Raw genomic sequence first — 15,539 nt, forward strand, 5'->3', positions numbered from 1 at the left:
AAATATTAACACATTTGATGCTCATAACAACCCTGTGAGGGAGGTACTTTTGTTATCCTCATTTTACACATGAGGAAACTGAGGCTTAAAGAGTTTAAGTGGCTTATCTGGGGTCACAGAGTAAGTGAAGTAATAATTGCACTGAGGTCTTCCCAACTCCAAGTCTTGAGATATATATATATATATATATATATATATATATATATATACACACACACACACCCACACACACACCCACACACACACACACACACACACCACACACACACTCTTGGTCACTAGTGACTATGTTCCATGTTGGTCTTGGAAACTGAGTACTTTCCAAGCAAGGCTACCCAACCCATTTGAGGAAAGATATCTGCAAAAAGATTACTACTGCACGTTTTGATCCAGTGAGAGTTTAAACACTGTGAAAATATAGATGCTGAATTAGAGATGCAATGATTTGGTTGCTGGGAGAAAGAAGAACAAAGTTTTCCAGTTTCCTTCATAGAAGCTTCTTTGAATTTTAAGTACTACGAATAGCATCATGGAAACGGGAAGGAGTTGAAAGGAAATGAGTGTTAAGGTGAATGTAGTTCTACTGATTGAGGATTTGAATTCACTGGATAAAGCTCTCCATAGAGTAGTTTGGAAGTTATATCAAACTTCTGATATTTCCCCAACTTCTTCCAGAATTCTCTTGAGTTCATTTCCTTTTTGCAAGCCTGTATATTCTGGTCTCAAAAACTTCTACACCCTCTTAGAATATCCAAAAGAATGTCCATTATGACACTTGATGGCTCTTGTCTCACATCTAGGGCTATCTCTAGTCATTCTGACCCATGATCTGGCTCCAGATGGCTGTGGAGGAGAAAGTAAGGCTGGTGACTTAGCACAGCACCACCCTCATTCAAATCAAATTCTTGTGCTTGTCATGACATCACCTCTCTGATGTCATGGTCTTCTTCGAGGATGAAGGACAAACATCAATGTCAGTTTTGATTAGTACAGAGGCAACAAATTTGAAATCATTTCTGAAGAATTAATCTTGATGATAGAATGAACAGTTTGCATTAGGTTTAATCATTAGGCAGATGCTTTTTGCAAGGATCACAAAGACAGAGACATGGTTCCTACCTTCAAGGAGCTTATATTCTAGGGGTCTCCAATATGCACACAGAAAAATAAATCAATGATAACCAATGTGCATGCAAAACAAATACAAAATAATTTTAGGAGTGGGGTGAGTTTGGGCAGGGAAATGGGGAAGAGGGGAAAGGAAGGTCAGGAAGACCCTTATGGAAGAAGTGACACCTTAATTGAACTTGTAGGATGCTAGAGAACCTAAGAGGTGGAAGTTTGGAAGGAATGTCTGTCTGACCCAGTTGATGATATCTTGTACATTAATTTCTTTTAACTGGAAGTTGGAAAAAGAAGATTTATTATAAATGACATTGAAAATACTTCTCCTAGAATTCTATTTGCACCCAGTCTAGTTTTTAGTCTCAAGTATAAGCCTTTAAAATAATGAAGTGGTTTTATTGGTAAAGCATTATTATAGAGCTTTACCAGATGGTAAATGTGACAGAGATTAGGGACCATTTTTTCCTACCCTTATATCCCCTGGATCCATGGCTATATATATATATATAAATAAATAAATGAATGAATGAATAAACAAACAACAACCAGTTAACAGCAACGACAGTAATAACTATCATTTATCTAGTATTTTAAGATTTCCAAAACACTTTACATATATCTTGTCTTATCCTCCCAACAACCTTGGGAGGTAGGTACCATTATTACTCCCATTTTTCTGATGAGGAAACTGAGGCAAGCAGAAGTAAAATAATTTTCCCAGGGTCACATATTTAGTAAGTAAAAAGTCGGTTCTTGTTTCCAGATGTGTATGTGTTTTTTGTGTGTGTATGTATTTATGTGTGTGTGTATGTGAGTGTGTGTATGCGAGACAGAGAGAGAGAGAGGGAGAGAGAGCCATTGTATTGTTGACTTAAAGTGAATGTTCAGGGAAGTTTTAGAGAGACGTAGAGCTAATATCTTTTCATCTTCTCACTAAACTTGGAGGTAAGACCATCAATCAGCTAAGAGTGTGGAAAAGCAATTTTCCTAGGGAGTCAGGTAGAGATAAATAAAGGGATTTTTGAGCAGAGTTGTTAGCATGAATTTGTAATGGGCCAAGTGGAACTATTTCATGACTGTACACTTGATATTGTCTAAAGTGCAGGATTTTGTTCTTCCATGAAAACTTTCTTTAAGTATTTGAAGTCTTTCATTCTTGACCCCAGAGGGCAAAAAATAGGAACACAGTATGAAAGATGTGAAGAGATTGATCTAGGCTTTTTATGAGGGAAAACTTTCCTACAATTAAGGCTTTCAAAAAAATGGATTAAAACTTGTAACTTCCTTTTCACTATGAACTTTTAAAGTAATATCTGGATAGCTACTTGCTGGAAGACTCTGAGAGACCAAAGGTGGAATTTAATTCTATGATGTTAGAATCAGTGGGATTTTTATCCCAATTGTAGAATATTGCAGAGAGGAATATTGTTCTGAGATGGATTGGATTAAGCAGCTTCTGAGGTCCTTCCTAACCAGAGATTTTTGTGATTCTGACTCAAGTTTAGAGAAACAAATGCCTTCTAAAGGTAAATAGTTACTAGTGCCATGGATTTAGTAATTCCTGCCTTATATAGGGCTATGTCATCTGGTACCCTGGCCATTGTAAATCGCCTAAACTCCTGGAGCCTCAGAATGGGAAAGATCATTAAAAACAAATGAAGAGAGAAGTGGCAGAAACAAGAAGTTAAAGAGGATGTTTATTCACAGCCTGGGAGGACAGAGAGCCTCATTTGGCTGCAGAATGTCTGGCTTAAAGTCATTGCTTGGCATGTTGTTCACTAGAATGATGGAGAAGAGAGGAGGGAAGGTGCAGGAGCTGTCCAGCTGAAGGGGGGCATCAGTAGAGCTGGGCTGGCACAAGTGGGAGGCTACAGAAACATGCCTATGGCTGCCAGACTGAGCCCAGCAAAGGGAAGAACTCCAGTTCCATACTCTGGGGCTTCCCTTGGTGCTCAGCTTTTATTTCGTCCTAAACTCTTGGTCTTGACTGCTTGTTATTCCTCCTTGACTGTTGTTGTAATCCTGGTTTTAACCTTTCATCTCTTGTGTCTCTGGTTCCCATCCCAGCGACCTGCATTCTGGGGTCTCAGGCATGGATTACTCATATTACACCTTCCATGACGTGTGCAGGAGCTTCTCAGTTGCCTCTAACCTCTCCGAGGAAGCTGGTGACCCAGTGGATAGAGCTGTGGGTATGCAGTCAGGAAGTCTTGGGTTCGAATCCATTCTTAGAAGCTTACTAGTCTTATTGTCCATGGGCAAGTCACTTAACCTTGATCTGCCTCACTTTCCTCAATTGTAAAGTGGGGATAATAATGGTATTTCCCAGGGTTATTCTGAAACTCAAATGAAATGATAATTGCAAAGCACCTTAGCATAGTACCTTGAAACCTATTATATATACTACTATTACTACTATGAATACTACTAGTGTTACTATTCCTATTCCTATTACTAGTTCTGCTAATATCACTACTATTACTATTGCTATTGCTGCTAGTACTATGACTATGACTATTACCACCACCACCACCACCACCACTACTACTACCCCATTTTGTACTGGGGAAAGTTCAACAACTCTTTCTCCATTGCATATAATACTTTCTCTTCTTGGAATCCTGGTCCTCTTCAAGGTTCTGCTCAGGTACTATGTCCAAGCGGCCTCTTCTCATTCCCCCTGTTATTGATATTTGTCCTTCATTCTCAAAAAAGACCATGACATCAGGAAGGTGATGCCATGACAAGTACATGAATTGAGTGAGGGAGGGCTATGCTAAGTCTCCAGCTTCTCTTTCTCCTCCAGAGCCATCTGGGTCCAGTGGGCAGATAGGAATCAGGACAACTGGAGATGGCCCTGGATAAAAGGAAATCAGGATTAAGTGACTTGCCCAAGGCCACATGACTAGTAAGTGTCTGAGGCTGGATTTGAACTCAGGTCCTCTTGACTTTTGGGCCAGCACTCCACCCATTGCCCCTTCTCCTATTACTAATGTTCTCCCTTCTCCTTCCCCCTTCTCCCCAATAGGTTTGTATTACTTTGTATGTAATTTCCATTTATTTTTGATGTATTTTAAAGAATTGTTTCTTCACTTATTCCCCCCTAAGTAGAATGTAAGTTCTTTGAAGATGGGATTGTTTGGTTTCATTCCTTTAGTCTAAGCACCCAGTAGAGTGCCTGACCAAGAGCAGGAGTCTGATAGAGGCAGATTGAGTTGAATTGAGTTATATATGGGATTCTGTGAAGAATCAAATATGAAGGAGATTTAGATGCATATTTTGACTGAGTGTAAGCTTCTTGAGGTCAGAAATTGTCTTACTTTCTTTTGTATTCCTAGTACTTATATATGCCCAACTCATAGTAGGTATTTGATAAATATTGATTGATTGATTGATTGATTGATTGGGTGTGATGCCAGGGAGCATGCTATCTTCTGATGAGAGGAGCATAAAGAACTTTTAAGGCTATGAAATAACATTGTCTAAGGGTTATATATATGCTCTTGTTACTTCAACAACTTTGATGCAAATGAGATTTAAAAAAGCAATTAAAACTGAGAAGGTTAACATAGCATAGTGAGTTAGTGATGAGGAAATAATGAAGAACAGATAGTGATCTGACTGCAGCAAACAAATGAGAAGCACAAAAGAGAAGCCTTCAAGCAAGATTTTATTGAAGAGCAGAAAACCCCCCAATAACTTGGTAGAGCTCTAACTTTGATTGCATAATTAATTTTGCAGAAAGATAGCAATGGCACATCAAGGATGGGGGAGTGCCTCTAGACCAGGTTTTGCTCTACATTTATAAGTGAAGCAAATGAATAATTTTTTTAAATGAAGCCAGCAAGGTAGACAGAACATCAGTCCTAAAGTCAGGAGGACCTGAGTTCAAATCTAGCCTCAGATACTTTACACTTATTAGCTGTGTGACCCTGAGCAGGTCACTTAACCCAAGTGCATTGCAAGGAGAAGGAGAAAAAGTAACAGTTTCCAGGTAGCATCAAGGATTTATTACAAAAATAAATTCTGGATTGTCTTTAGAAGTCATCTTCATGCTTATCTTCTGTATCATTCCATCAAAGTTCTAGAACATAAAGGAACTTGGTCCAACTCCCTCATTTTACCCAGGGAGATTCAATAACCCACTCTTGGTTCTACAGGTAGTTAATAATCTGATCTAAGATTTGAATTCAGGTCCTGCCATTCCAAGTCCAGTGCTCTTCTCATTTGACCACACCCTAGCATAGCATAACAATGATTACTGGAGTTAAGAGAATTAAATTTTATTCTATGTTGGTTGGTTGCATAAGATTTAGAGCTGATGAGATTTGGTTCAAAGTTTAAGACTAGGAGGCTTTTCCAAACCATCCAAATAATAGGCAAGAGAGCTAATGTTTGCACCTGGGCCTTCTCCACCCAAATCCAGTGCATTTATCACCATACCATACCATACTGTTTTAAGGTTGGAAAGTATGAGGAGTGGAATGGATAAGTTCCAATCCCAAAAAAGCTTTTTTAAAGGACTCCCTTCAAGTATTCAGAAACTCCTCACTAGACTCTTCTGGATAGCTGAAGTTATAGGGGTGTGTCACTGTGTATCGAACTATCTTAGCTACACCAATCTCAAAGTTGTTCTTCGCTTTCTTAGGGAATGATTATTTTAAGCTTTTCTGAAAATGAAAAGGAAGACTCCAGGAGTAAACATAGTCCACGAAAAAAAATGTTTGGCATAATTACAAGGCAAGGAGGACAACAGCCACAACGACTGCCTCAGCCCATTGTTAGTCTTAGAGGTAGGCGTCAGGGTGGCCCACTGCCAAGGACAAATGATGAGCCATTCTCAAAGCCTTACTTGCTTCTTTGCAATATGATATTCCAGCAGCAGGAGCTGCGAGAGGAGGTCAGAACTCAAATCTACATTCCAATTTCTTGCAAAAATAAATACATGACAACATATGGAGTTATGACTACAGGAGGAGACTGAAATTGGGCTGTGTGGGGGTTGGAGAGCTGTGGGGAACAGACTTGGCAAAGGGGAGGGAAAGAAAGGAAGGACGAGAGCAGGAGGAGAACACAATGTGAGAGAATAAATGAAGATTGGATGGAACCGCAGAAATCATAGAATTTAGAACTGGAAGAGAGTTAGGAGTTGATCTAGCCCATCTATCTCATTTTACATGCAGTTCCCCTGAGCTACTGTGAGATTCAGCATGACTAGTTTGAAGTAATAAATAACTCACTCATGACCTGAGCCCCCATCTGTTGTATCCTTCTATTACTAGATCATATCAGAAACAAACAGCTCCAATTGCAAAAGTATTTAATGAAGACATAAAATAATGTAAATAGGAAAGCATTCTTTGCTTTTCTTCTCAAAAAAGTACAACCTCTTATGCAAATAGAGTAGTCATATTATAATTTCCCTTCAATACGTATGACTCGTTAGCCTAGGGAAAATATAGTTTTTCAGAACTCAGTAGTCACAGAGGTAGATAGATGCTCATAATGTATTTATTACCTTGTTTCTCCACTTGTCTAATTGTGCTGCTTATTCTCTAGTATGCATTCATGGTTGGCAACTTGTTTCTTAGACGTCTTTATTTCTAGAGTACTCTCTGTCATTTAGAATCCTTTCCTCATCAGTTCACAATTCTAAGGGCTTACACATAGACCAGTTCTTTGGGCGACAGTTTAGGGAATCTCAAATAATAAGTGTTGCTCTCTTGACCCCAACTATTATAGGAAATAACATCCTACATGCATGCCATTTATATACAGATGAGGAAGTTGGGCTCAGGGTTCAGTGACTAGCCCAAGATCTAGAAGGAGTAATTGGATGTAGGGTTGAGAGTGGGTGCAGGGGATGGGCTAGAGCCTTAGAGGGATAAGCCAAGGATTAAAGGGAATAAGTTGTAGCTGTAAATAGCAGCTGGCCCTGAACATAGATGTGACTTATGGAAGTAATTATGCAGTTGTGTGAACTATTCTTTTGGGTTCACAGTATCACAGAACTGTAGGGTTGGATGATACCACAGAGAAACCCTAGTCCAACCTGTACCTAAGGAAGAATAGCCACTATGGTGTCTCCAACATATGGAATGTTGGTGACCTATGTTGTCATCCAACATCTGTTTGAAGTTCTCTAGTGAGAAGAAACCCCCTATTTCCAGATGCAGCTGGGGCCAATTTTGGGTAGTCCTAAGAGTTTGTAGTTTTTATTTTTCTTATAGCAAATCTAAATTTTCTTCTCAACAACTTCTATCCATTGCTTCTAATTTTGTCCTCTAGGGCTATGCTACCAAGTCTATTCTCACTTTCAAACCACACATCCTTCAAATAGGTGATAGGATGATAGGGGTATAGAAATAGGGATACAATTTTAGGGGTAAGAACAGGGATTATATTATAACTAGGAAGATTAAAAAAGGGAACATCCATGGAACTTTTAGAGTTTTTTTTTGTTTTTTTTGTTTTTTTAGTTTTTTGTAAGGCAATGAGGTTAAGTGGCTTGCCCAAGGCCACACAGCTAGGTAATTATTAAGTGTCTGAGGTCAGATTTGAACTCAGGTACTCCTGACTCCAGGGCCAGTGCTCTATACACATTGCTACCTAGCCGCCCCGAAACTTTTAGTTTTTAAGGGGAAAACCCACAATGGAGTATGGATCAAAAGAGTTATATATATAGTAGCTATTCAAGATTTGGAATGCAAATAGGTGAAAATTGATTTTTTTAAGTGCTGCCAGTGAGATTCCTGGGTCATATGGATCAGATGTCCTGAAGATGTCAACAGCAGTTACTTCTGAGTCCCAGTTACTCATTTGAACTAAATATCATTGAATGGCAAAGCTGCCAAGTATTTATTCAAATGAGAGGGAAAGAAGTTTGCTGGTGAAATAATCAAGAGACAAATAGAATTAATGGGAAAGGAGAAGAAAAGGAGTCTTTTAATACACATACATTTAATGAGACATACATGAAGTTGTTGACAGCATGCCTCTATCCCAAGTATGCCAAAAAAAATTGTTTTGAATAGTCTCCAAAACAACAAAAATAGTCTCCATGTCATCAAGAGATGTTCCAGTTCTGGGTGTTTAAGGTCCTCATAGTCAACTCCTCGGAGTTTCTTTATATAAATAAATACTTTTAAGAAGTGGATTGTTCTTTAAAATAGGGAATGACTTACCATTAGGAAGGTCCCATATTGCCCTTGGAAATCATTTGGAGGAGGTAGGGCTCATGCCCTTTTAAAGCTAGATATTCTTTCCAAAACAAATGAGGGAACCACTAGAAACCCCATGGTTTTTTTTTAACTCTAAGAAGCAATAGAAAGAGTCAAAATGTTTGTGGTTTACTTCCTAAGTGACCTTGGGTGAGCCTACTGTTAACTTCTTTGAGCTTGAATTCTTCCATCTGTAAAATGAAAGATTTGGACCAGATGGTCTTTAAGGCCCCTTGCAGCTTTTAATCTACATTGCTATGATGTGTTTTTGTGGTTCACAGATCGTTGACTTACAACTGCCCTCAAATATTTATTGAATGCTACTATTTATGGGGTCCCTTTAGAGAGATTATTGGGGTGATCGAGTAAAAGACACAGATCTTACCTTTAAAAAACTGATAATCTTAAAATTTATAGAATTTTCCTGTGGACCAATTTGAATGCAAACTTTTTTTTTTTCTGGGCCTTAGTTTGTCTATCTGTAAAATTCAAGGGTTGGATGATGTGATTTCTAATACCTTTGTCTTCCAGTATTAGATCTGATGTCAGGAAACTGTGATTTCACATATTCATAGGACTCTAAATATATGTTGTCTTGGTAAAGAGATGTATCGATTTTTTGCTGCAGTTTTAGTTTGTTTCATGATTCTAGTTCTCTTGATGTCCCTACCATGTTTCCTGACTTGACCTTTATTTTATCCGTTTCTTCACATTATCAACATTCCCTCATCAGTGACCCAGCATCCCATGGAAGGTCAAGATCTTGGTCCATGACATCAAGAGAGGTTCCATTTCAGGGTGTATAAGGCCCTCATAGTCAATGTAGCTCTTGATAGGGCAGGTATTCCTTAGAAAATATGGGCATGCCTTATCTGATTCGTATTATATTAATAACATTCTATCTTTCCAAAGAATGAAAGTGTTATTACAACATCTAGACACTTGAGGGAACTCTATGGAACCAATAAAAGATAAAAATAAAAACATTTTTATAGCATCAATATAAAGTAACATGACTTTGGTGACTGTAATAAACTCTGAATTCTACCCTTGACCACTCTGGTCTCCTGGAATCGATTAGAAAACAGACAGAGGAATGAAGGGACATCGTTTCTTGCCATCCTTGATTGGTCCCTATACAGAGATTATACATGCAAAAAAGCAATTCATGCTTTCCCCTTTATTCCTGAGGACTTCTATGTGATACAAACATATTAAAAATATTCCTATTGTACTGTGAAATTGGCTATTTTTAGTTTAATGGTGGTTATATAGGTTCTCCTTTCTCTCAAATAGTCATGCTTTTTCTGTAGCAAAGGAGAAATAGTGAATGTGATTCATTTCAACCTTACTAATCTTTTGATTCTTGATTTTGTATGTGTGTTTCTTTTAGAGCAAGGAAATTGGACTACAGATGCATGAGGAACTGCTGAAGGTGACCAATGAGTTATACACAGTAAGTTCTACAAATATTGAATTGGGATGGATTTTTTTTTGAAACCAGAGTTGGAAAAGAGTTTGCAAAACCTCTACAAAAATGTCTTGAAAAACTATTTTGTTGTTGTTTCTTGGTGCTTACTAGCTTTCAGAAGTGAAGAGATCAAATCTGGGTTTAGCATGGTTCTTCAATTGTAAACCACTTGAGGGAAGGAAATTTGGATTTCTTATTTGCAATGTCAGTAACAATGGAATATTTGTGACTTCAGGGATATGTGGAAAATATGATATATATCCATTTATGTTCCAGTGGAGATGAAAAATTTCTCCTCTTATGGTTTTATAGACTTCTGGAAATTTGGTGTCATTACTGTGTTTATGTTGTATCTAGTTACCGCTATCTATGAATTGGAGATACAAGGAAAGGCAAAATATAATCCCTCCATTTAAAGAACCCATATTATAATGATACAGTAAATGAATGAATAAATGAATGAACAGATAAATATACATATTCCCAGCCCCCACATGTGTGTGAATTATAAATGCAATTAGATTTATTTCAGAAGAAAGACTTTGATTATGGGGGGGGAGCCTCCTGTAGGAAGTAAGATATATAAACTGAGGCTTGAAGGAGGTAGAGTTGAAGAGAGAGAACTTTTCAGGCAGGAAATCCACCAAGTACAAGGTGCAGAATTGAGAGTAATATTGTGTCTGATAAACAATAAGGAGGTCAGTATCACCAAATTAGAGGGTATATGGAGGAAAAAATTTATATTTGATCATGGAGGTAATGGGAAAAAGTTGCAGTTTACTAGGTAGGGGATGACTTATTCAGACCTGAGCTTTGAGTGGATCAATTTGGCTACTCAGTGGAGAATGGATTGGAGTGGACAGAGATGGAATGAGACAAGGAAACAACCTAAAAATCTATTGTAGTGTTCCAGACATGAAGTGATGGAATTCTGGATCAGGGTAGCAGATCTGGGAGTAGAGAGTCTTATTTTGTTTTTGTTCAGTTGTGTCTGACTCTTCATGACTCCATTTGGGATTTTCTTGGGAAAGATACTGGAATGATTTGCCATTTCCTTCTCCAGCTCATTTTATAAATGAGGAAACTGAGGCAAACAGGATTATTTGGCCCAGTGTCATGGAAAGGGATGAAAATAAGAGATATTATACAGAAATGGTAAGATTTAGATACTTTTGATGATGAGTGATGATAATCTTGAGTGAGAAATCAAGATGATGCCATGTTTGTAAGTAATCCTGGGTGACTGGGGAAATAGTGTTTTCTTCCATAGTGAAAGAATATTTTGGAGGAGAAAAAGTTTTGGGGAAAAGATAATGAATTCTACTTTTGACCTGAGTTTGGGATGCTCATAGGACATCCAGGACAGGATATCCAAAATGCAATTGGTGATCCAGACAGTGGCTCAAGAGAGAAGGTAGATACATAGATCTGGTAATCATTTGTGCAGAGTTGGTCATTGAACCTTTGGGAGCTGATGAGATGGCCAAAGGAGATAAAATATAAGCAGTAGAGAAGAGGCCAAAAATAGAGACTTAAGGAATACCTATGCCTAGTGGGCATAATTTGGGTGAAGACCCAGAAAAGGAAACAGATAGCTGGGGTGGGGGGAGAACCCAGAGAGAAAAGTGTCACAAAAGCCTAGAGAGGAGACAGTATCCTGTAGAAGCATATGATCCGCTGAGGCAGGAACTTAATAATTATTGAAGTTTTGTTGTTTTAAGTTTCCATGAATTTCCTTGGTAGTGGTAGCCTATGTATGTAATGTGGGGTGTGGAGTCAGGAAGATCTAGGTTCACATTCTGTCTCCAGGAACCAACTATTAAATCAGTCTGGTTGTCCATCTTTCTATGAGCATTGGGGGACAAACTTTCCACACTGTAGTTTCCCTTCAATGACAAAATCACAGATCCTTTGGGTGCACTTACTTACAACTATTATTGGTGTGTGAGAGGCAACAAGGCTCATGAACAATGTGTCTGACTTGGGTTGAAATGCACACTCTGCCATTTACTAACTGAGATCAGCTAGCCATAGAGAAGTCACTGAAGCTTTCTGAGTTGAGGCAACTGTTGAAGATTCTTAAGTTATAGACAGTTGGGTGAGTATTGATTAGCAGTAAAAACTCATGGAAAAATCAAAAGATGAGTTGTGTGTTTGTTTCAATACAATAGATTGTTTCAAGAGCAGGGAAAAGGAGAAGTTGTGAACCTGTCTCCGGGGTGAATGGGAGCTCTAATGGATAAATGTATAAAGGGAACAAGGGCGGGTGGTTCCCTGAGACCTGTAGGAAAAGAGAAAAGGAAGGAACAGAACTGTGTCTCCTGAGTATTTAAACCACTGGGGAGGCCTTTTCCACTGCCTCATCTATAAATGAAGATGAGAATCCCACTTAGAGGAAATAATAAAACAAAGCAGAGTGAATCGGAAGGGTCTCAGCAAGCATCCAATCAAAAGTACACAGATGGAATCCCTTCTAGAACAAGTGGTTGTCCAGTTTCTATTAAAGTCTCATGAGCTAGAACTGAGCATAAATCCAAAGAGTCCTAAGAGCTCAATCCCTCTCTCTTTTCTTTGCTGGTTGCCTTCATAAACCTCTGTGGACTTCTAGATGAGAAAGGGTTTTGGGTCCTCTCTCATCTGAAGCTAGGGAGCATATGGCCTCTTAGGCAGGTCTGTCACTGGAATGGGGTTACCTACAGCTGGGTATTCTTTCCTTTGGATTCTTCAAGACTTGTGACATCATAACAGATTAGTAGTTGCTGTTAGCTGAGCTCGGGGAAGCCAAATTGCTAGTACATGTATGGTTAGGGAAAGTATATACCTATATCTCATTTTATCTTTTCCTTATGATTATTCTTCAGATACTTGAAAACAGCAATCTTGTCTGTCCTGAGTTTTTTCTCCGGGGTAAAAACTCTTGGTTTCTTAAACTTATGCTAACCTAAAAGGGACTCAAGACCTTTGACAGTCCTGGTGACCCTCCTTGGATACTCTCTCACCCATCAATGTCTTTCCTTTGAAGTTTTAATGAATTGACCTGAACACAATACTCCACATGAATTCTGATGAGGGCAGAGTACAGGGAGACTAGGAGCCCTCCCCACTTTCCTGAAAGACTGGCTTCTCTTCATACAACCTCTTCAAGGTTGAATTTGATGGGGTTTTTTTGGCCACCACATCACTGTTATTAAACTTGGATCTTCTAAACCCTAGATCTGTTTCAGAACAAAAACCTTCTTCTTGTCTGATAAGAGGATTGGCCTATGGGGTAGCCTAATATTACAATGTTGAGTATGAATGTCCTTGAAAAGTAAAGAATTGATTCTAAAAATTATAGGACTGGAATATTTTTTTTTTCTTTTCGCAAGTCAATTTAGTTAAGTGACTCCCCCAAGGTCACACAGCTAGGTAATTATTGAGTGTCTGAGCATTCAGACTTGCACTCAGGTTCTCTTGACTTCAGGGCTGGTGCCCTATCTACTGCTCCACCTAGCCACCCCTAGAATCTGTCTTAATTGTAGCAAGTATCTGTCATCCTTCCATTGACTTCTAGGCTTGATCTGGAATCCATGAACTTTAAAAAGAAATAGGTAACTATTTCAATATAATGGATTTTATTTGCAATCCCTTGTATTTTGTTTTATATATTTGAAGACATTATCCTTGCCTGATTTCATATGCATAATTGATATCATATTGCTTGTCATTTCAGTAGATAGGAAGAAGGCAAGGGGAATGAAAGATTTTTTAAAAAAGAATGTTAAAAATAATATATATCAAATTTAAAATACCCTATTATTCTGAGTCTATAGCCTTCACTGTCTGCCAAAGTGATCCATCATGCATATGAAATGGTTAAGAAGCCCTGATCTAGAGTTTAAAATGGATAATGTCATCTTGTTATTTTGACCCCATCCAGAACTCCTAGGAAATCCTAAAAGCTAAGCTCGTGTTTCATTCCCCTTTAAGAGTCTCTTCCCTACTTCTGCATGCCCCCAGAAGAAAAACACTTTCATTCTGGTCTAGAATACCTTTTACTGAAGGATGTTGCAATGACAAAAGTACAGTAATAAAACCCAAAGTGATGCCCTGATGCTCAGGGAAAGGGTCAACCATCTCCATGCTCAGCAATTGTTAATGGTTGAGTTCATAGCTTTGCTTTTCCCAGGGGACCAGATGTTCCCAGAAGTCTAGCAGAGGGGAATTGTCAGTCTTAGAGCAGAAGAATATATTGTCTCAATGACCCTTGTAAGGGTCAGGAGTCAGGAGACATCTTTTTTGTTTATTTTTTGGACTGAATGAAAGAGCCTTTATTAAGCACCTACTGTATGCCAAATCTTACTCTAAACTTCAGGAAAATACATAGAAAATGGCACAGACCTTGCTTTTAATGAACTCACATTCTAAATAGAGGGACAACACAGATACAGATACAGATGGAAGTTTGATGGAAGGGCTTGGGGTAGCTATAGGGCAAATGATAAAGACCAACAGTCTTTAAGGTGCATTGACTGGCTAAATGGAAAAATGCTGAAGAGTCTGGAGAGTATAATTTTGCAAGGTAGATGGCAAAGTTTTTCCCCCCTTCCTAGCTGGATGCTGACCCCCCCAATTTCTTCCTTTTGGAAAGTAGAGGTATTATATTGTAGAGTTTGTGAATTGGGAGGAAAATGGGGGTATGGAGTAGAATTTTTGGCTGAACCAGTTTCTGTTGAACCCTCGGGTTACACTTGCCTTCAAGATCTTTGTTCAGCAACCTGTTTTGTTCCATGACTTGGTTTCTGTCCATTGTTGGCATCTCGAACATCCTGGTAGGAATGGTCTCTGTCCCTGATGCCTATCACACAGGCAGCTCATCCTTTGGCCATTGGTCAGTCTCTCTACCTCTACTGGGTGTCCTAAAATATTGTCACTAAACGGTTCATCCTCTGTTGTTAAATCTTCTCTCAGTGGCATAATGAGCAATATTACCCTCATTTTATAGTTCTGGTTGCTTCATCTCAACTTCCCTGTTTCTGTGAAAATTCAGGTGGAAATCAGAAGAATTCAAAGGAAAAATCTGCTGGCATTCAAATTTTAGACTTCATTCATAAAAGAGAGTTGGGTTAGATCTCAAAAACTCCAGGCAGATCCATGTTTCTGTGGAAAGAGCCCATCATCTATGATAACCACCATCCTCTCCCCACCCAGATGCTGCTGCTGTAGCAGATATAAGACTTATTGAGCTGTTCCACTCTTAAGATATCTTCCAGCCCAGTTCTAGTTGGCCTCAGTTCTCCTGCAAGGATGAAGCATGGCTTAACATACCAAGGGGGTTAGAGGGGCCAAGAGCAATGGGAATATGGAGTGAGGCCTGAGGTGGGTGGAGGGAAGATCTCAGCAGCCCCGTTCCCATCTCTTCACACATTCTCCCTCCCTACTGTGAAGCCAAGAAGAGTGTGGGAGAGCTCAGAACTGAGTTACATCTGTGCTGCCTACACAGCTAATCACATCATAATCACACACTCTCCAAGGTTTTCTACTATTGTACGGTGAGTCCTTTCCACTGCACACTTGTGGCCAAATCAACAACTCAGTCCAACTTGACAAGTATTTATTTATTTTTATTTTATTTTAATGTTTACTTTAATTATTTTTCTAGTTACATTTAAACAAAAAAAATTTAGCATTCATTTTCTGAAATTTGAGTTCCAAATTCTCTTCCTCTTTCCCCTTCCGTCCTC

The 15,539-nt window shown here is 38.7% G+C and overlaps 1 protein-coding gene across 3 annotated transcripts in view; it reads left to right on the forward strand.

Annotated features, from left to right (window-relative positions):
* The window catches only part of SRGAP3 (SLIT-ROBO Rho GTPase activating protein 3), a 268,236-nt gene that overhangs the window by 153,162 nt on the left and 99,535 nt on the right, over window positions 1-15,539 (forward strand). For all 3 annotated transcript variants that reach the window (XM_074198657.1, XM_074198655.1, XM_074198656.1), the window contains exon 4: window positions 9,739-9,801. In XM_074198657.1, coding sequence (XP_074054758.1) covers window positions 9,739-9,801 — 63 coding nt within the window. The remainder of the gene's footprint in view (window positions 1-9,738; window positions 9,802-15,539) is intronic.

Source organism: Macrotis lagotis, chromosome 8 (genome assembly GCF_037893015.1).
Source record: "Macrotis lagotis isolate mMagLag1 chromosome 8, bilby.v1.9.chrom.fasta, whole genome shotgun sequence".
Lineage (NCBI taxonomy): Eukaryota > Metazoa > Chordata > Mammalia > Peramelemorphia > Peramelidae > Macrotis > Macrotis lagotis.